The sequence below is a fragment of the Pipra filicauda genome, unplaced genomic scaffold (assembly GCF_003945595.2).
Source record: "Pipra filicauda isolate LSUMZ 115617 unplaced genomic scaffold, ASM394559v2 scaffold127_size2900866_pilon, whole genome shotgun sequence".
NCBI lineage: Eukaryota > Metazoa > Chordata > Aves > Passeriformes > Pipridae > Pipra > Pipra filicauda.
The window spans coordinates 2586918-2608218 of record NW_024103740.1 but is presented as its reverse complement, the minus strand read 5'-3'; the positions used below and the strand labels follow the sequence as shown (position 1 = coordinate 2608218).

Here is a 21301-nt window from a genome sequence, read left to right as displayed (position 1 = left end):
GCGCCCCCTGCCGGGCACTGCGGGCCGGGACACGCTGCGGGCAGCGCGGGCGGGAATCCCTTGGGAATATCCCTCGGGAAGGTGCCTCGGGGCGCGCGGTCCCGGGGCGGCTGTGCCGAGCCGTAAACAAACAGCGATAGGGCCGTTCCGTAGCGCTTGCAGCCGCCTTTCCCCGAGCGCTGGATATTGAGGTGCTGGAGCGTATTCAAAGAAGAGCATCGAGGCTGGTGGAGGGTCTGGAGCACAACTACGAGGAGCAGCTGAGGGAGCTGAGGATGTTTAGCCTGGAGAAGAGGATGCTCAGGGGAGACTTTATCATCTCCCTGACAGGAAGTTGTAGCCAGGTGGAGGTCGGTCTGTTCTCCCAGACAACCAGCGACAGGACAAGCGGGCACAGTCTTAAGCTGCGCCAGGGGAGGTTTACGGTGGACATTAGGAAGAAGTTCTTTACAGAGAGAGTGACTCGGCACTGGAATGCGCTGCCCAGGGAGGTGGTGGAGTCACCGTCCCTGGAGGTGTTTAAGAGAAGACTGGATGTGGCATCAGTGCCATGGTCTAGTTGACAAGGTGGTGTTGGGTCAACGGTGGGATTCGATGCTCTCAGATGTCTTTTCCAACCCCTCTGACTCTGTGATTCTGTGGTGGCCGGCGATGCGGCGAGCGCACCACTTTCAGGACCGCCGGCGCTTCGGTCCGGGAGCACCTTGAGCGGGACGTCCCGGAGCTCCCGCCTCCCGGGTGGCGGAGGCGGGGCCGGGATCCAGGGGGGCCGGGCCGGGGGGTGGGGACACCCCGGCGAGTTCCCGGCGGCGAGGCGGGCAGTGCGCGGTGTGTGGGGCTTGTTGTCCCGTCCCGTCCCGTCCCGTCCCGTCCCGTGGTGCCGGTGCTCGCCATGGGCTCGGCTCCGCCCGCCTTCATCGGCGCCGAGGAGGTGGAGAAGCACCTGCCCCGCGCCAGCCTCCTGCTGCCGGCGCTGGAGGCCGCCCTGGGCAACTTCTCGTCGGGCCCCGCGGGAGGCGTCGTGCAGCCGCTGCGCACCGTGCTGGCCGTGCCCGGGCACGGCGGGTGAGCGCCGAGCCCCGAGCGGGGCGAGGCTCCCGGGGAGGGCGAGCGGGGGCAGCGGCGCCGGGGGGCGGGGAAGGCACCGGGTGGGAGGAATTGGAGCGCCAGGAAAGGCCCTCGGTGCCGAGTTAGCGAGGAACCGGCCGGTGGCCAGTGATGGTCACGGCCCGGCGGCTGCGGGCTCCGGTGCGAAAGTCCGTGGGTAACACAGGGAATTGTCTCCTAAGGTACCTCGGCGTCATGCCCGCGTACAGCGCTGCAGATGATGCTCTGACAACCAAGCTGGTGACTTTCTATGAGCACCTGAAGGATTCCCCTGCCCCTTCTCACCAAGCGACTGTCCTCTTGTTTGACCCTCGCAATGGTTCTTTGAAAGCTGTAAGTCTCGTGAGTGCCTCCGTATACTCTAATCAGGAAAAGTTCACCTTGCATTTGAAAGGAAAAAAAATACCCCACCTTGCTGAATAAAGAATTGATCTTGAACCATCTTAATTCTAAGTTGAAGGAGATCCACAATTTGCATTGCAGGGAATAGTATTCAGTCTGATTGCTTTTTTATTTAAACAATTTATGGATTTTTTTTAAGAATAGTGATGATTTGCTTTTACTGTAGCAAAAATAATTATTAAAGGGCAAAAACTGGTCAAGAAAACTATCTTGGTCTCTTATACCAAACCTGACAGTTTTTAAGCCCCCTAATCTGTTTGTATGCAGTGGCTAATGCACACAGAGGCAGGAGTGCCCTGTGTGTGATACACATTAAAGGAATTCCATAGCTCCCTGTCACCCCGTTGTACAGAGCAAGACAGTGCAGACTGGTGAACCACTGCCAGCTTGCACTGGTCCCTGGTCTTACTGGAGTGCAGGGAATTGGAGTTCTATCCATGTATTCCCAGTGCTGGAGAGCCAGGGTGAATTTGGGGTGGTTCAGCTCTGACCATTCGGACTCCATTTGTGCTGGTGGAATGACATGAAAGAACTGGAATACACAGAGAATCTGCCCAGTTTAAATGTGACTTTGTATGGTTTGTGGTTGCTGTGCCAGTAATTGCCAACTTTTATATGTCTGCATCTTTTATATCTGTAATATCACTTCATTCACAAATTGGATGACGTTTCGTATTTACTCACATTTTGAGTGTTCATTTCCTTCTGTTTGAATTTTTCTACAGGTCCTGGATGGCAGTGTCATCACAGCAAAGCGAACAGCTGCAGTTTCTGCCATTGCTACCAAGGTGTGTCTTGTGTTTTCTGAAGTGGGGCAGAGTTAGTGGTGTTTGCTATAAAATAACTTGAAGGAATGATGCAAGTGGCTTTCAGTGCCTGTGAGTTTTCATCAAATACATCTTTATATTAGATTTATGATAACATATGTACTTTCAGGGAAAAGTTAAAATCAGAGTTTTGAGTGAGTCATGTCTGGCTTTAACACTTTGTGTGTGATTGGAGAAGGAACCTGAGCTCTGTTTTTGTGGCTTCTATTGCACTCTTTTCTACGAATTTACAGAGGTGTCTTCCTCTGTAAATCTCATTGTTTTGTGTTTCTCTTACCATGCCTTTACAATTTCAGAAGATGTAGCTGTGGTGTATCTGGCTATGTGTTGCTTTGCATCACTTCAATTTCAGTTGGAAATTGTTGTGTTTGAATTCTTTTTTTGAAAGTATTTTTGGTTGGGCTGCTAATAGCACAAAGCCAGTATGCATTGCACATCAGGGTTTTAGCCTTCCTCTCAAAGGATGAGCCAATAAGAAGAGGGCCAGAGCTGAAAAATATTGGTGTTTGTCCCCCCTCAGCTTTGCATCCAAATGAAGGCTGATCTCACCACTTCATTAGGGGCAGCCTTCATGCCAGGGGAACTCCATCCATGGCAGTGGAGCTGAACTGGAGTGAAGAGCCTGTGCCCAAGAGCTTCTCCTGAACCAAAGGCCAGAACAACTGACAAGGAACTTCTCAGCCATGAGGTTACAGGCCCTCATTCATCTTGGCCATTCTGTATTTGGGCAGTTGTGATGGTTTTTACACAGCCCAGGCTCTGCTGCCTCAAAAGAGCTTGGTTGCTGAAGGGGCTTCAAGATCAGACCCCTCCTTGCCATCTGTTGTTTTGGGAAATTTTCAGGAGTGTTTGAGTTTAGCTCCTGCTTGTCCTCTTGTCCTTCTTATGGCACTTGCTTTTGAAAGGCCCCTGCTTTTATGCAGAGAACCTTTGAAATCAGTGCTTCAGAGTCTTTGAAAGGAACACTAAAACAAGCTCTTATGACTGAAAAGTGGGATCAATGAGATTGTTTTGATTTGTTTGAGGCAAAATAAGTTTTGAGAGCCTAGACAATTGTAAAGCTTTTTAGACAGGAGTGGCCTCAGCAAATGCATAAACAAGACCCACGGGAAGCTCAGGGCTGGACTCCAGCAGCCCTGCCTTCCCCTTTGCCAAGGACTGGTGAATCACAGGCAAGAAGGAAACCAGAAAACCCAAAGCAACTCTAGAACTGAATTTTATTCTTTGTTCCTCAGAACCATCCCTATTTTGACAATGATGCATATGAATGATGGCTCTTGCAATGCCTGGATGTGTTTGTGGTACAATGTCTGGCTTGAGTGAGTTCAAACAGGTGTTTTAGAGTGGGGCCACCAAGACCAGTTTACCTGTGCAGCTGCCACTGTCAGCACAGAGAGCTTTTGGAATTGTGAGCCCTGTTTTCAGCCAGCACAGAACATCAACACTATGGTTTTACACTTACTTAATCAGTCATGTGGGTGTAATACATTTTGCTAATATTGGAATGTGCTGCTGTCTTTTGTAGCATTTTGAAATCTGTTTGTAATATCTGTGAAGCTGTTGTACTTAAATGTTCTCTTTATTTTACTTTTGATGCCATTCAGTTGTTAATGCCAGCTTTTGCAGAGGTGCTGTGCATTTTGGGAGCTGGTGTTCAAGCATACAGCCATTATGAAATCCTCACAGAACTCTTCACATTTAAAGAGGTAATGGACACATCTTCACAGGATCCATTTATTGTTCTCTGTTATGTTTCAGGGTTTAATATAAATAAAGTACAGGCAAAGAAGTTGTGTGAGGTCTGGCTGGGATGGAGCTGATGTTCTCCCCAGCCCTCCCAGTGCTGTGCTTTGCACTGGCAGCTCGAAGGGTGCTCACACCACCTCAGTCTTTTGGCTACTGCTGAGCAGTGCTCCCACAACACCAAGGCTGGCTCTCCAAAGTTCCTGTCTGTCATACTTCGATAAGCTTTCTGTGACTTTTGCTTAAAAGTGTTTATTGGAAATATTTTCATTTGAGAAGGAGCTGTTCCTCTGTTATCACAAAACAGTTGCTGAAATGTAGCTGGACGCTCATGAATTTAGTGACTTGTGTGGTGAGAACATTAAATGGAAACAAAAGCCCAACCTTTAGGATACATGGGACTATGGAAAACTGAGACCAAGTATTCTGCTTCAGCAAGGAGAAATTCTCCAAGCTCATCTGTCTGTTTTCATTTCCTTTTCCCCTTGCAGGTCAGGATATGGAATCGCAGCAAGGAGAAAGCGGAGAAGTTTGCCAGCTCTGTCCATGGTCCCGTGCGGGTTTGCTCCTCTGCCCAGGAGGCCGTTGTTGGGGCTGATGTGATTGTAACAGTCACCATGGCAGCAGAACCCATCCTGTCTGGGGCCTGGGTAAAGCCAGGTGCCCACATCAATGGTAGGCTGTGTTCTCATTGTGTACAGGATGTGTTTATTATCCTTGCTTGGCATCAACATCTGTTGAAAGGCAGTTCTGTGTCCTTGGACTGAATGTTCTTTTTGTTTTGACTTTTCCTCTTTAGTGAGGACCACTCTTTTCCCTGGTGGTGCCTCCTCTTTGCCCTCATGTTGTCCCTTATTCTTACCTTGCTCTCCATTTAAATGACCCACTCAAACATGTTATTTCCTCAGTGGTTGCTGCTCACTGTACTATTTCCCTGGTAGTTGTCATCTTTTCTTCCACCAATTTTGTAGCCTCTCTGTTTGTTTCTTTTTGGGCTGATCACATTGATTTCCTTTTTTGCCTGAGTTACAAAGATGGAATAACTGAGTTAAGAACTTCATAATTTGTCCTGTAATGATGGTGAGGTTTGGGGGGTGCTTTTTGTTGTTGTTGTTGCCTGCCATGTAATGATGTTGCCACACTATTGTTTGGAGTCTCTGGACATGCTCCTCTTTGTTTATTTTGATTAATTGTGGGCCTGGTTTAGATGACCTTGTGGCCTTTCCAGATAGCGTAGTAATAAGACAAAAGCAGCTTCTCCAAGGGAACCATTTAAAGAAAGGTCCCACATTCCAGCAGCATCCTACCAAATTTTCAACCTCAATTTAGTCCTTTGTCATTGACAGTTGTTGTCTGTGTTGTGTCATGGCATGGAAGCCAGAAATACAACCCAAATCAATTAAGGTCCAGAGTCACTGAAGCAACACAGACACAAAGACTTCCCTCCTTTCTTTGCCTTTTTTTTTTTTTACCCTTCATTGAGGCATTTGGGCAACGTGGAATTTACTTTTCCATTAGGGTTGAACCCTTTAAAAAGTTTGGTTACAGTATAACTGTGTGATTGTTTTGCTTTCTGCTGGGTTTCTTGTTTGTTTTTTGAGCCCATAAGAAGTGGATATTGATTTTGGTGCTGTGTGTAATAAGTTAAGCTCCTTGATTTGTTTTCAGTTTCTCCAGATAAATGAAAACCTGTAGTCTGTTCAACATGTACTGCTTATAAGAGGATTGTATTATTTATAAGGAAATAATCCAAAGCCATACATTTAGAAGTCCTCATTAGTAACGCCGAATACTCTGTCTGCATGTGCAAGGCTTTGTTGCACATCCTTTGTTGCACATCCATCTCAGAATAACTGAGGGATTCTTCAAGTCTTACTCTTCTCTGTAGACACGTAAACACAATCTGAATCAAGTAAAGGTGTATGAAATTCAGGGCATTTGGTAATGATCTGATGAAGGACAAGGTAATGGAGAAAGGGAGAGGACTTTTTCATGCCTCAGCTACTCAGTCTGTTGACGAGGATATTTTACTTACAAATCAATTATTGAATATTTTTTTGTCGTCTTATCAATCAACACATCTCCATGGCTAACACTGGATTTTTTGTATATTACATTTCCACAGTAATGTCCATTGTTATTTTACATGTCTTTTGAACAAAATGGTGTTTGAATTTGTTTTAAACATTGCTCCCAAGTTTATCAGTTTTGTTCTCTTAGCTGTTGGAGCATGCAGACCAAACTGGAGAGAATTGGATGATGAACTGATGAAGAATTGCTTTCTGTTTGTGGATTCCAAAGAGGCTGCTCTTACTGAATCAGGAGATGTTATATTATCAGGGGTAAGACTTTTGTAAATGGTAGGCTTTATTTTTGTGGCAATTGGCCACAAAATGAGTGTGTTTTGATGATGTTCTGCACTGAAACTTCTGTATCTACTGTTGCATGACACCATATTACAGTAGTAGCTGCTCAGCATTGGCCTTTGGGTATGATAACAATGTATTGTTTTTTGAAAGACCTACAGTGTTTGGTTGTCTTAAATATTCTTCAAATCTGTTTATTAAAACCTGTAACTTTCTTCCCATAAGATTTCAGTGTGATTGACACATCAGGCCTCTGGGGAATGGACCACACAAGCTGAGCAGACAGTGATCTGCACAAATTTGACAGCAGGGACTCTTTTAGGTTCATTGGCGTTTTCTTTTTCTCTTCTAATGTTTCTGCAGAGCAAATGTGATTTACACCTTTGAGGTTTAACATCAGAGCTTCAGATATGGTAATGTGTGTGGGACCCCATGTGTTTTGTTGAATAAGTAACAAACTATCCACTGTAAACAAAACAAAAACAACCAAAAAAACTTACTGAGGAAAGTGTGCCAGCTGTTTTTCTTTGGAAACCATTCTGCTTCTCTGATTTCTGTCCAGTTTCTATATTATTTGCCTGAATACTGATCTGCTTCCCCATGGAAAAGAATCAGTTTTGGCAAGCAGAACTGGACGATTTCTTTATTCTGAAGTCACTCAGGGGAAAAAAAAAGGGTTTTTTCTCTTTATGTATATTATGGTTTTGAATAAATATGTATTTTTTTGACAGGCAGAGATTTTTGCTGAGCTGGGAGAGGTATTGAAGGGTACAAAACCGGCCCTGCCTGAGAAGACAACAGTGTTTAAATCCTTGGGTAAGAAGAGCCCCTCGTGTGTCCAAGTGTGAGAGGAAACAAAGCCTTGTTATTTCTCGGGTCCCCCGTGCGTGGGAAAGCTGCTGATCATCTTCAGAGCTGCCGTGGCCACGCACTGTCCACAAGGAAGTAGGGTGTGATTTGCATTTTCCCTTTTGATTTCCCTATTTGTTTGTCTGGCAGGATTGATGTAATGAAAAGTGATGGGAAAGCAAGCAAACAATAGGAAGTCCATTTTCCATTTCCCAGTGGTTCGAGACATGAGTGCAGCCTTTCTGAATCCAGCTCCAGCCCCAGTGCCCCGCTGCTGCACCCACGGGGTCTGTCTGACCCACAGACAATGTGCCAGTGGGTTGTGGGGCTGGTGTTTGGGGAGAGAGCAGGAGTGGGGATGAATTGCCATGCTCTGAGCTGGATGACATCTCTGAAAGGGCCAGGTGGTGATATGAGCACTGAAAATGAGATTCCTACTGTTCCATGAATGTCATAGGGCACAGCCAAGAGTTCCATGCTGGCCATAGGCTTTGAATGTAACACTGTAGGTGTTTGGGCTGGGGAATAATTGCTGTTCCTGCCCACTTAGATAATTTCCTGAGTCCTTCTGTTGCCTTCTGAAGCTAAGTTGCTGGTACAGCTGAAGAACTGTTTGAAGGTGCCTTTAATTCTTTTTCAGGGCTGGCGGTTGAAGATGCAGTAGCAGCAAAATTTGTTTATGATGCGTGGTCAGCTGCAAACTAAAGGGGAAGTCTACAATGCCAATGAGGCCAAGAGGATTGATTGCTCTTAGTTTCTTTGGATCCTTTGTTAACAAGAAAGGGACCAGTCCTATCTGAATGTGGCCCTTCTAGAACACTCAGGAATCAAAAGTAAAAATTCAGCAGTTGACTGATTTCTCAAGTTTTCTAATTGCAAATCTTAAATACCTGCAGTATTGCTAATAAATGTATCTCTCTTGTAACAGCAGGTATTAGATGTTTGCAGTGATGTTGGGAAAATCTTTAATTGTAACACATAATTTTTAAGCGTTGTGAATTCCTTTAGCTTTAACAGACAGTGCTTAGTCCTGTAATCACCCATATCAGTGATGAATGTGTGCAAGTGGATATCCTTGCCCTGAGATCAAAGACTGTGGGCCTGAGCAACACTGATAAGAAGGTCTGTCTTGGCCAGACCACACAGCTGGGATGCATTCAAGGAGAAGAGACTTTTTTTGGAGGTCTGTGACCAAAAAAGAATAACTTTCAGAATGGGATGTTCCCCAAAAGACCATGGAGACCCTCAGGAGACCCCTCCTCTAATGTAAATGAGTTTTGAGAAGTGATTTAAATATGTAAAAGAATTGGTAAGAATGTTTAGGATATATGTATGATCTGGGGAAATGTCATGAATATGTATTAGTTAAAGAGATCTAAATCAGTATGTTACATAGTTGGGTGTGTGATAGGAGGAGATATCCTCTGCATGCCCAGCACCAAAAATAAATTAATGCCACTTTCTAATGCTACAAAGAGTGTTAGAGGGCTTTATTCCCCATTTTTGGTGATGGTTCCTGGTGACCCAGATGGGACAATGCTGTTGACACTGCACAGATTCCAGGATCCTGAGGACTCCAGAGCACACCAAAGATTTTATTCAGGGAGATCCTCTTGGTCCCAGGATCTGGTGAGTTCAAGGCAAGTTCTGCTGGGATTTATTAAGGCATTACTGGAGGGGGGTATAACAGAGCTGCTGGAAAGTCTCACTGGATTAAGGTAAAGGGAGTTTGGAAACCAGGTTTTGGGCTTGCTCTCCTATCTACAGGGAGGCCTTGAGTGCCAGCCCTGGGGAAGGTTAAAAATTGTAAATAGTGAAAACGGTGAAATAGCGAAAACCCCCTTGTGGGTCAAAGTCCCACTGCCACAGACTGGAAGCCGTGAGGGCTATTTTGTAAGCAAGCTTACAGAGGTGCCCTGTGTTTCAAGCTCTAAGGTGTATGAGTGGGTGTTGCACACCCCTCTCAAAGGGAAGTTTAATTGTTTTATTATATTCTGTGTGATGGGTTCTGGTCTATCATCAAAAGTAGGTTTTGGAGAAATCCCCCCTAGGCTGTATTTTGAAACATTGGAGTGAGATGGAAGGTGCAATGGGAGGCTATCTCTCCAGGCAACAGTGTGAATTGAATATGGTAATAATTGGTGGCCTTTGTACTCTTTTGGATGATGGTGAAAAATGGCCAGTGAATGGAACTTTAAATTACAATACGATGTTACAATTGATGTTGTTTTGTTGTTGGGAAGGGAAATGGAATGTGGTGTTGCATGTGGTTTTCACACTGTCTAATCATCTGGAATGGAAAAAAAAACAAAAAGGAAAAAATTAAAAAGAGTGTGATATGTTACCAAGTGATCCTATGATTTTGGCTTTAGAGAAAGACCAAGAAAAAAACAGAATCTAAGCAATGCTGCTCAGCTTGTGGTATTGGGAAGTGTTGTGCAGAGGAAGAGGAGGTTGACATGCTGGTAGCTCCTGGGAGAGGGGATAGAATGGATACAGAAGGAGGACGTTGGGGGTACGTTTGGAGCGATGGCGTTTGTCTTCCCAAGTAACTGTTACTCGTGGTGGGGCCCTGCTCCCCCGGTGATGGCTGCACACTTGCCTGCCCGTGGGAAGCGGTGGATGAATTTCATGTACCCTTCCAATTCTTTCCCTGATTCCACTGGTGGGAGACTGAGCGAGCAGCTGCGTGGTGCTTGGGGCTGGCTGGAGTTAAACCACACCTTTTGGCACGATTAGGATCTGTTAGTGCTGTTTAGCTGGTAACGAGCAGGCTCCTGTGCTGTCCCCGGCACTCACTTGCCTGACTGTATATGAGAGTCTAGTGCCTGTTAGTGGCCACTTTCTGCCTTCGCTGCTGCTGTACCGCTGCTCACCTCACTGAACTGTGCCGGGGCGCATTTTGACAGCAGCCCTGGCCATGTGCCTGGGCTGGCAGGGGGCCGGGGCAGTGCTGCTGTTTCCGTGCTGCGGTACCAGACAAGCTGGAACTCCGGGGCTGTTTTGCGAGCCCCGCTGAGGTGAGCAATCGGAACTAACGAGCCAGTGCTACTTAAAAAAGTTAGCAGGGACTTATAGGGAAGACCCAGGGAAAGCTGTGAAGGTATTTGAAGGCATTACCTGAATCCAGGACCCTGACTGGAGTGATATTCCGGTAGTATTAGATATGTTGGGAGGAATTTGAGTAAGTTTTTGGAAGCAGCATGGAAGTAGCTGCATTAGTGGAAGAAAGCCCCAAAACAGGGGCACTGCAGGGGGAGAGGCAGAGGAGGAATTAGTAGAAGTGGACTACAACACAGGCAGTTGGACGGGGATCAGTGTGCTATTTGTCGAGAGAAGGGCCACTGAAGTGGGAATGTCAGTGGGGAAAGGGACGGGTAGGAGCTGCCGGACCCTGGATTCCACCAGGGCTCCCGATCAGGCAGGATGGCTCCTGCCGTGTGAAGATGTGTGACAGGGACCAGAGGTGTCATCTCCAGCTGAACCTCTGGTTACATTAACACTGGGGAGTGAGAAAATGGATTTTGTAGTAGATACTGAAGCCGTGTATTCGGTTTTAAAGATATGAAAAGGAAAATTTAGTAAGGAAATTATTAATGTACTTGGTGCCACTGGAGAAAGGCAAAATCGGCCATTCTTTCAACGTTTGAAATTTAAAATTGGGGGGAAAAAATTGGTTAATGCATCGATTTTTATATATGATAGTCCAGACTGTCCTATGCCCCTGTTAGGAAGAGACATTTTAAGCAAATTAGAAGTACAAATAACTTTTGATGAAGGAAAAATAGAAGTTCACATACCTGAACCTAAGCCTCTGGAAGCCCAAGTTTTTATGTAACAGTCACTTGAACCATCAGAAGAAGAAATCCTGGCTGAGGCAGAAAACACAGTTATTCCCTTGGTATGTGCTACGGGTGTCCCAGGACATTCAAAGTTGGCAGAACCCGTGAGAGCATCATCAAAACCTAATGTCAAACCGCTAAGGCAGAAACAAGGTCCTATAAAACAAGGTGTGAAGAGGGGGCTGGAAAAACTAATAGATACATTTCAACAACACGGGCTGTTAGTGAAATGTCAATTGGAGTATAACACCCCTATTTTGCCGGTAAGGAAACGAAATTCGGATGAATACGGGTTGTTACAGCACTTAAGAGCTATTAATCAGATAGTGCAAGACACGCATCCGAAGTACAGCATTAGATGTAAAAGACGCCTTTTTCTGCACATCTCCAGGTGTGGGCAGCCGAGCTATTTTTGCTTCTGAAAAGTCCCGATTACCCCGGGAGGGGGCCGAGGCGGGGCCGGGCCCGGCGGGGCGGGACGCGGGGCGGTTCCGCGGCGGGTTCTCGGCGGCGGCGCGGGCGGTGTCGCAGTCCCGCGGTGCCGTCCCGCGGTGCCGGTGCTCGCCATGGGCTCGGCTCCGCCCGCCTTCATCGGCGCCGAGGAGGTGGAGAAGCACCTGCCCCGCGCCAGCCTCCTGCTGCCGGCGCTGGAGGCCGCCCTGGGCAACTTCTCGTCGGGCCCCGCGGGAGGCGTCGTGCAGCCGCTGCGCACCGTGCTGGCCGTGCCCGGGCACGGCGGGTGAGCGCCGAGCCCCGAGCGGGGCGAGGCTCCCGGGGAGGGCGAGCGGGGGCAGCGGCGCCGGGGGGCGGGGAAGGCACCGGGTGGGAGGAATTGGAGCGCCAGGAAAGGCCCTCGGTGCCGAGTTAGCGAGGAACCGGCCGGTGGCCAGTGATGGTCACGGCCCGGCGGCTGCGGGCTCCGGTGAGAGAGATGCGTGAGTGACACGGGGAATTGCCTCCTAAGGTACCTCGGCGTCATGCCCGCGTACAGCGCTGCGGATGATGCTCTGATAACCAAGCTGGTGACTTTCTATGAGCACCTGAAGGATTCCCCTGCCCCTTCTCACCAAGCGACTGTCCTCTTGTTTGACCCTCGCAATGGTTCTTTGAAAGCTGTAAGTCTCGTGAGTGCCCCTGCATCCTTCTCTGGTAATGCTGTCGGTTCTCCCTTCTAATTATTGGAAGCTGGAGCTGCTGTAAATTGGCCTGAGTTTACCAACATCATCAATGAATATTTAATCAGGATTTGGCCCAAAGCCTTCTATATGTGTTAAACTGTACTCAGTGTGCTACTTTACTGCTACTTGTGATTGAATCTGATGTCTGAGAGGGTGAATGGTAGAGAGAAATTATTTGGAAAAGCTTACCTTGCATTTGAAAGGAAAAAAAATACCCCACCTTGCTGAATAAAGAATTGATCTTGAACCATCTTAATTCTAAGTTGAAAGAGATTCACAAATTGCATTGCAGGGAATAGTATTCAGAGTCTGATTTTTTCCCCTGTATTTAAAGAATGCAGAAATTTTTTAAGAATAGTGATGATTTGCATTTAGACTTCAGTAAAAATAATTATTAAAGGGCAAAAACTGGTCAAGAAAACTATCTTGGTCTCTTATACCAAACCTGACAGTTTTTAAGCCCCCTAATCTGTTTGTATGCAGTGGCTAATGCACACAGAGGCAGGAGTGCCCTGTGTGTGATACACATTAAAGGAATTCCATAGCTCCCTGTCACCCCGTTGTACAGAGCAAGACAGTGCAGACTGGTGAACCACTGCCAGCTTGCACTGGTCCCTGGTCTTACTGGAGTGCAGGGAATTGGAGTTCTATCCATGTATTCCCAGCGCTGGAGAGCCAGGGTGAATTTGGGGTGGTTCAGCTCTGACCATTCGGACTCCATTTGTGCTGGTGGAATGACATGAAAGAACTGGAATACACAGAGAATCTGCCCAGTTTAAATGTGACTTTGTATGGTTTGTGGTTGCTGTGCCAGTAATTGCCAACTTTTATATGTCTGCATCTTTTATATCTGTAATATCACTTCATTCACAAATTGGATGACGTTTCGTATTTACTCACATTTTGAGTGTTCATTTCCTTCTGTTTGAATTTTTCTACAGGTCCTGGATGGCAGTGTCATCACAGCAAAGCGAACGGCTGCAGTTTCTGCCATTGCTACCAAGGTGTGTCTTGTGTTTTCTGAAGTGGGGCAGAGTTAGTGGTGTTTGCTATAAAATAACTTGAAGGAATGATGCAAGTGGCTTTCAGTGCCTGTGAATTTTCATCAAATACATCTTTAAATTAGATTTATGATAACATATGTACTTTCAGGGAAAAGTTAAAATCAGAGTTTTGTGTTTTGAGTGAGTAATGTCTGGCTTTAACACTTTGTGTGTGATTGGAGAAGGAACCTGAGCTCTGTTTTTGTGGCTTCTATTGCACTCTTTTCTAGGAATTTACAGAGGTGTCTTCCTCTGTAAATCTCTGTTTTGTGTTTCTCTTCATGCCGTTACAATTTCAGAAGATGTAGCTGTGGTGTATCTGGCTATGTGTTGCTTTGCATCACTTCAATTTCAGTTGGAAATTGTTGTGTTTGAATTCTTTTTTTGGAAGTATTTTTGGTTGGGCTGCTAATAGCACAAAGCCAGCATGCATTGCACATCAGGGTTTTAGCCTTCCCCTCAAAGGATGAGCCAATAAGAAGAGGGCCAGAGCTGAAAAATATTGGTGTTTGTCCCCCCTCAGCTTTGCATCCAAATGAAAGCTCATCTCACCACTTCATTATGGGCAGCCTTCATGCCAGGGGAACTCCATCCATGGGAGTGGAACTGAACTGGAGTGAAGGACCTGTGCCCAAGAGCTTCTCCTGAACCAAAGGCCAGAACAACTGACAAGGAACTCCTCTTGTCCTCCTTATGGCACTTGCTTTTGAAAGGCCCCTACTTTTATGCAGGGAACCTTTGAAATCAGTGCTTCAGAGTCTTTGAAAGGAACACTAAAACAAGCTCTTATGACTGAAAAGTGGGATCAATGAGATTGTTTTGATTTGTTTGCAGCAGAATAAGTGCAAAATGCAAAAGTGTTGAGAGCCTAGACAATTCCAAAGCTTTTTAGACAGGAGTGGCCTCAGCAAATGCATAAACAAGACCCACGGGAAGCTCAGGGCTGGACTCCAGCAGCCCTGCCTTCCCCTTTGCCAAGGACTGGTGAATCACAGGCAAGAAGGAAACCAGAAAACCCAAAGCAACTCTAGAACTGAATTTTATTCTTTGTTCCTCAGAACCATCCCTATTTTGACAATGATGCATATGAATGATGGCTCTTGCAATGCCTGGATGTGTTTGTGGTACAATGTCTGGCTTGAATGAGTTCAAACAGGTGTTTTAGAGTGGGGCTACCAAGACCAGTTTACCTGTGCAGCTGCCACTGTCAGCACAGAGAGCTTTTGGAATTGTGAGCCCTGTTTTCAGCCAGCACAGAACATCAACACTATGGTTTTACACTTACTTAATCAGTCATGTGGGTGTAATACATTTTGCTAATATTGGAATGTGCTGCTGTCTTTTGTAGCATTTTGAAATCTGTTTGTAATATCTGTGATGCTGTTGTACTTAAATGTTCTTTTTATTTTTGATACCATTCAGTTGTTAATGCCAGCTTTTGCAGAGGTGCTGTGCATTTTGGGAGCTGGTGTTCAAGCATACAGCCATTATGAAATCCTCACAGAACTCTTCACATTTAAAGAGGTAATGGGCACATCTTCACAGGATCCATTTATTGTTCTCTGTTATGTTTCTGGGTTTAATATAAATAAAGTACAGGCAAAGAAGTTGTGTGAGGTCTGGCTGGGATGGAGCTGATGTTCTCCCCAGCCCTCCCAGTGCTGTGCTTTGCACTGGCAGCTCGAAGGGTGCTGACACCACCTCAGTCTTTTGGCTACTGCTGAGCAGTGCTCCCACAACACCAAGGCTGGCTCTCCAAAGTTCCTGTCTGTCATACTTCGATAAGCTTTCTGTGACTTTTGCTTAAAAGTGTTTATTGGAAATATTTTCATTTGAGAAGGAGCTGTTCCTCTGTTATCACAAAACAGTTGCTGAAATGTAGCTGGACGCTCATGAATTTAGTGACTTGTGTGGTGAGAACATTAAATGGAAACAAAAGCCCAACCTTTAGGATACATGGGACTATGGAAAACTGAGACCAAGTATTCTGCTTCAGCAAGGAGAAATTCTCCAAGCTCATCTGTCTGTTTTCATTTCCTTTTCCCCTTGCAGGTCAGGATATGGAATCGCAGCAAGGAGAAAGCGGAGAAGTTTGCCAGCTCTGTCCATGGTCCCGTGCGGGTTTGCTCCTCTGCCCAGGAGGCCGTTGTTGGGGCTGATGTGATTGTAACAGTCACCATGGCAGCAGAACCCATCCTGTCTGGGGCCTGGGTAAAGCCAGGTGCCCACATCAATGGTAGGCTGTGTTCTCATTGTGTACAGGATGTGTTTATTATCCTTGCTTGGCATCAACATCTGTTGAAAGGCAGTTCTGTGTCCTTGGACTGAATGTTCTTTTTGTTTTGACTTTTCCTCTTTAGTGAGGACCACTCTTTTCCCTGGTGGTGCCTCCTCTTTGCCCTCATGTTGTCCCTTATTCTTACCTTGCTCTCCATTTAAATGGCCCACTCAAACATGTTATTTCCTCAGTGGTTGCTGCTCACTGTACTATTTCCCTGGTAGTTGTCATCTTTTCTTCCACCAATTTTGTAGCCTCTCTGTTTGTTTCTTTTTGGGCTGATCACATTGATTTCCTTTTTTGCCTGAGTTACAAAGATGGAATAACTGAGTTAAGAACTTCATAATTTGTCCTGTAATGATGGTGAGGTTTGGGGGGTGCTTTTTGTTGTTGTTGTTGCCTGCCATGTAATGATGTTGCCACACTATTGTTTGGAGTCTCTGGACATGCTCCTCTTTGTTTATTTTGATTAATTGTGGGCCTGGTTTAGATGACCTTGTGGCCTTTCCAGATAGCGTAGTAATAAGACAAAAGCAGCTTCTCCAAGGGAACCATTTAAAGAAAGGTCCCACATTCCAGCAGCATCCTACCAAATTTTCAACCTCAATTTAGTCCTTTGTCATTGACAGTTGTTGTCTGTGTTGTGTCATGGCACGGAAGCCAGAAATACAACCCAAATCAATTAAGGTCCAGAGTCACTGAAGCGACACAAAGACTTCCCTCCTTTCTTTGCCTTTTTTTTTTTTACCCTTCATTGAGGCATTTGTGTTGTTTGAGGAGGCATTTGTGCAATGTGGAATTTACTTTTCCATAACAGTTGGATACTTAAGAAAAATATGATTACAGTATAACTGTGTGATTGTTTTACTTTCTACTGGGTTTCTTGTTTGTTTTTTGAGACCTTAAGAAGTGGATATTGATCTTGGTGCTGCGTGTAAGAAGTTAAGCTCCTTGATTTGTTTTCAGTTTCTCCAGATAAATGAAAACCTGTAGTCTGTTCAACTTGTTCTGCTTATAAAATTACAAGGTTACCCAGAGTCCACTGGCAAGGATATTCTACTCACAAATCAAACATTGAATGCTTTTTCGTTGTCTTATCAATCAGCACATCTCCATGGCTAACATGGATTTTTTGTATGTTACATTTCCACAATAATGTCAATTGTTATTTCACACATGTCTTTTGAACAAAATGGTGTTTGAATTTGTTTTAAACATTGCTCCCAAGTTTATCAGTTTTGTTCTCTTAGCAATTGGTGCAAGCAGACCAGACTGGAGAGAATTGGATGATGAACTGATGAAGAATTGCTTTCTGTTTGTGGATTCCAAAGAGGCTGCTCTTACTGAATCAGGAGATGTTATATTATCAGGGGTAAGACTTTTGTAAATGGTAGGCTTTATTTTTGTGGCAATTGGCCACAAAATGAGTGTGTTTTGATGATGTTCTGCACTGAAACTTCTGTATCTACTGTTGCATGACACCATATTACAGTAGTAGCTGCTCAGCATTGGCCTTTGGGTATGATAACAATGTATTGTTTTTTGAAAGACCTGCATTTCCTGCAGTGTTTGGTTGTCTTGATTCTTCAAATCTGTTTATTAAAACCTGTAACTTTCTTCCCATAAGATTTCAGTGTGATTGACACATCAGGCCTCTGGGGAATGGACCACACAAGCTGAGCAGACAGTGATCTGCACAAATTTGACAGCAGGGACTCTTTTAGGTTCATTGGCGTTTTCTTTTTCTCTTCTAATGTTTCTGCAGAGCAAATGTGATTTACACTTTTGAAGTTTAACATCAGAGCTTCAGATATTGTAATGTGTGTGGGACCCCATGTGTTTTGTTGGATAAGTAACAAACTATCCACTGTAACAAAACCGTACTGACTGAGGAAAGTGTGCCAGCTGTTTTTCTTTGGAAACCATTCTGCTTCTCTGATTTCTGTCCAGTTTCTATATTATTTGTCTGAATACTGATCTGCTTCCCCATGGAAAAGAATCAGTTTTGGCACACAGAGCTGGACGATTTCTTTATTCTGAAGTCACTCAGGGGAAAAAAAAAAGGGTTTTTTCTGTTTATGTATATTATGATTTTGAATAAATATGTATTTTTTTGACAGGCAGAGATTTTTGCTGAGCTGGGAGAGGTATTGAAGGGTACAAAACCAGCCCTGCCTGAGAAGACAACAGTGTTTAAATCCTTGGGTAAGAAGAGCCCCTCGTGTGTCCAAGTGTGAGAGGAAACAAAGCCTTGTTATTTCTCGGGTCCCCCGTGCGTGGGAAAGCTGCTGATCATCTTCAGAGCTGCCGTGGCCACGCACTGTCCACAAGGAAGTAGGGTGTGATTTGCATTTTCCCTTTTGATTTCCCTATTTGTTTGTCTGGCAGGATTGATGTAATGAAAAGTGATGGGAAAGCAAGCAAACAATAGGAAGTCCATTTTCCATTTCCCAGTGGTTTGAGACATGAGTGCAGCCTTTCTGAATCCAGCTCCAGCCCCAGTGCCCCGCTGCTGCACCCACGGGGTCTGTCTGACCCACAGACAATGTGCCAGTGGGTTGTGGGGCTGGTGTTTGGGGAGAGAGCAGGAGTGGGGATGAATTGCCATTCTCTGAGCTGGATGACATCTCTGAAAGGGCCAGGTGGTGATGTGAGCACTGAAAATGAGATTCCTACTGTTCCATGAATGTCATAGGGCACACCCAAGAGTTCCATGCTGGCCATAGGCTTTGAATGTAACACTGTAGGTGTTTGGCCTGGGGAATAATTGCTGTTCCTGCCCACTTAGATAATTTCCTGAGTCCTTCTGTTGCCTTCTGAAGCTAAGTTGCTGGTACAGCTGAAGAACTGTTTGAAGGTGCCTTTAATTCTTTTTCAGGGCTGGCGGTTGAAGATGCAGTAGCAGCAAAATTTGTTTATGATGCGTGGTCAGCTGCAAACTAAAGGGGAAGTCTACAATGCCAGTGAGGCCAAGAGAATGGTTTGCACTTGGTTTCTTTGGATCCTTTGTTAACAAGAAAGGCACCAATCTCATCTGAAAGTAGCCCTTCTAGAACACTCAAGAATCAAAAGTAAAAATTCAGCAGTTGACTGTTTTCTCAAGTTTTCTAATTGCAAATCTTAAATACCTGCAGTATTGCTAATAAATGTGTCTCTCTTGTAACAACAGGTATTAGATGTTTGCAGTGATACTAACCAGGGTATCTTTCCATATTTTGGTGTCATTCTGGAAGCAATGCCTTTCCTCCGTAATTATTTATGTATGTGCCGTCTTTCCATAGATTTTGTGGTTTTTTGACTGTTAATTCATACTGGGGTTAAATACATCAGATTGGAGAATGGACTCTGGCATCATATTTGCCTGTGATGGTACTTTAAATGCAGCTATGGGTTTCAGTGCTCCAGTGACAGTAACCTTGTCTCTGGTCTCCTGGGAACACAGCCCACCTCTGACTCCTGGACATCCCTTCCCTTCCAACTTACACTGGGATCTGGAAGTCACCATTTTTATTTTCACCCCTTGCAATCCACCTTCCCCATCCCCAGACCCAGTGGTTTTTCATTTAAGAGCACAGGTCTGAGTGGGAGTTTATATACATAATTATGCCTCCACACTGTTAGATTTCCTCTCAGTACCTCCCTTAGTTCATTCCTCAGTGGGATACTGCCATTTTCATATGAGAACTAAAATGTGTTTTGATTTAACTTTTATCTGTGTTCTGTGGGGAGATTTTGCTATTAACCTATGGTGCCTGTAAGTTCTAAGTTTCATGAAGGTTGGAACCACACAAACTCATTTCAGTATGATAAACTTCAAATGTACAGGCAAATATTTTCAGTTTGGCTGTACCATGCCTCGATTAGTAATTGTTCTATTATCCCAAATATTAGCTGGGGCAGGAATTTTCATGATCCTTCCCTGGCAGAGGAACCCTGTGACATAAGGAAGAGTTCCAGTTTTGTGCTGTTATGCAACTGCCTTGCAAAAGATCGAGCATCTGCTGAAAAATAGCTATTGCCCTGGAAACAAATTCCTGTCTCAGGCTAGAGCTGTGCCTTGCAAAATTTTATTTCTATTTGCATATTATTTCATGCAGGCTATTAAGTGTTTCTTCATGCTGTGGAAGAGTTAGATGAAACAATGCCAGTAGAATAGAGTGGAGCAACAGGAAGGAGGTTCAGGAGCAGGTGGCATTAAAGCCCTTGGTGGTGCATAGGTAAGTACAGAAGAGGCTAATGAGTACAGTGCAAGTGTGATGTAAATAATACTCCCAATTATAAGCCTGGTGTAAGCTAGTTGGAAAAAAGTAGTAAGTGGCAGTTTGTAATTTGCAGAGGTAGCATAGAAAGGGTACCAGACCAGTAAGGGAATAGGGACAAAGGATGTGTTCGTGTGGATAGAAGTTGAACTCCATTGATCCTGTTTATTCCATCAGAAAGAACAACAGAAATTTCTCTGTAAGCTTTTGCATTTTAATTGTAGCAAAATTACCCTTCCATTTTTACGTCTTGTTTCTTCTTTGTAATTTCTGAAGTGTTCAGAAGTGTGTGTGTTGACTTAGTTTTGTTACTTCAGTGATGGAGAACTCCACTAGCGTGAGGCAAACATGAAAGCCATCAATGTTGCATTATTCAGGAACTGTATGGAAATGTACTATTCATGACAGCATTCCCCCAGTCCTGTGCCCGTGTAACACAAGATCTGTAATTTGAAGTGAAACACCATGTTTGGGAAGAAGTTTATTTTCACACGTACTCTGCTACAGACTATGCACTTTAAAAAGTAGATTGAGCCAGTCCAAAGAGCTGGTTCTGAAAACCCACAGTGTTCTCAGCTTTCATTGGCAATGGGAGGTTCTGGGAGCCTGGTTCAGTGTTGTACCTCTGATGTCATGAAGAGGAATCGGTTCAGTTACAATGGGAATTGCTTGGATGCCATCCTTAAGTTTTTTGAGGGGAAAGAATAGCATCAGTTTCCATGTTTCCTTCTCTTGCAAATTAGAGGATCAAGAAATTGTGTAACTTGCATTTATATTAAAAATAAATAGACACTACCGTTTTTCTTCAACTTCATTTTGTTGTCTGTTACTTTTCTGGTTTTAGTGGTTTTTTTGGGTTTTTTTTAAGACAAGAAAAGTATTGAAGTTGTTGCAGTGACTGCTCTCTCAGTAAATGTGATCACAGAATGTAAAGGGGAATTCCTCTGTGATACTCAGTTTTGCAGTTGTTGTCTCGTGCTGCACGTTCTCTTGATGACTGTCCACTGCAGAGAACTCAATCCTTAAGGAAGGACAGCCTTGTCCTTGGCAGGGCTGTGCTCATGTGAGATCCCATGGTTTTGTGGTTTGGGTTTGGGTTGGGCTGTAGGATTGCACATGGGATACATAAAATCTCTCCAACTGAACGAAGCTATACAAATATTACTAAGGAGCCACAGCTAGGATTCACTAAATACTTCCAAATTATAAAGGAAACAAAGGGGTTGGTAAAAAAATCCACAAGTGGAAAAAACCTGAAATATGAGTGTTCCTTTTTATTTATTATTGCACTTTTTTAATTAAAAAGAATAAAAATTAAAAAATGGGGTTGATTCAGTTACCTAAATAAGTATCATATGGGGAGCTCTGGGGCTTCTTCAGTCTCTTGATGCAGTTTCTGAAGGATAA

General features: G+C 44.7%; 2 protein-coding genes across 2 annotated transcripts; both read left to right on the top strand.

Moving 5' to 3' along the window:
* Positions 1 to 862: 862 nt before the first annotated feature.
* Positions 863 to 20708, top strand: LOC113990630 (ketimine reductase mu-crystallin-like). Its single transcript, XM_039390364.1, has 9 exons — positions 863 to 1065; positions 1290 to 1440; positions 2235 to 2297; positions 3941 to 4042; positions 4571 to 4754; positions 6300 to 6421; positions 7177 to 7261; positions 7935 to 8225; positions 18805 to 20708. Exons 1-8 carry the CDS (start codon positions 893 to 895, stop codon positions 7997 to 7999), a joined length of 945 nt encoding a protein of 314 aa, XP_039246298.1. The 5' UTR covers positions 863 to 892; the 3' UTR covers positions 8000 to 8225; positions 18805 to 20708.
* On the top strand, positions 11669 to 20703 carry CRYM (crystallin mu). Its single transcript, XM_027726206.2, has 8 exons — positions 11669 to 11875; positions 12101 to 12251; positions 13256 to 13318; positions 14780 to 14881; positions 15410 to 15593; positions 16886 to 17007; positions 17756 to 17840; positions 18514 to 20703. Exons 1-8 carry the CDS (start codon positions 11703 to 11705, stop codon positions 18576 to 18578), a joined length of 945 nt encoding a protein of 314 aa, XP_027582007.1. The 5' UTR covers positions 11669 to 11702; the 3' UTR covers positions 18579 to 20703.
* Positions 20709 to 21301: the final 593 nt, after the last annotated feature.

Coding starts and splice junctions, on each gene's coding strand:
- LOC113990630 (XM_039390364.1), top strand. CDS start 893: ATGGGCTCGGCTCCGCCCGCCTTCATCGGCGCCGAGGAGGTGGAGAAG. Junction 1,066..1,289: donor GCCGTGCCCGGGCACGGCGG/GTGAGCGCCGAG, acceptor TTGTCTCCTAAG/GTACCTCGGCGTCATGCCCG. Junction 1,441..2,234: donor GCAATGGTTCTTTGAAAGCT/GTAAGTCTCGTG, acceptor ATTTTTCTACAG/GTCCTGGATGGCAGTGTCAT.
- CRYM (XM_027726206.2), top strand. CDS start 11,703: ATGGGCTCGGCTCCGCCCGCCTTCATCGGCGCCGAGGAGGTGGAGAAG. Junction 13,319..14,779: donor TTTCTGCCATTGCTACCAAG/GTGTGTCTTGTG, acceptor GATACCATTCAG/TTGTTAATGCCAGCTTTTGC. Junction 14,882..15,409: donor AACTCTTCACATTTAAAGAG/GTAATGGGCACA, acceptor TTCCCCTTGCAG/GTCAGGATATGGAATCGCAG.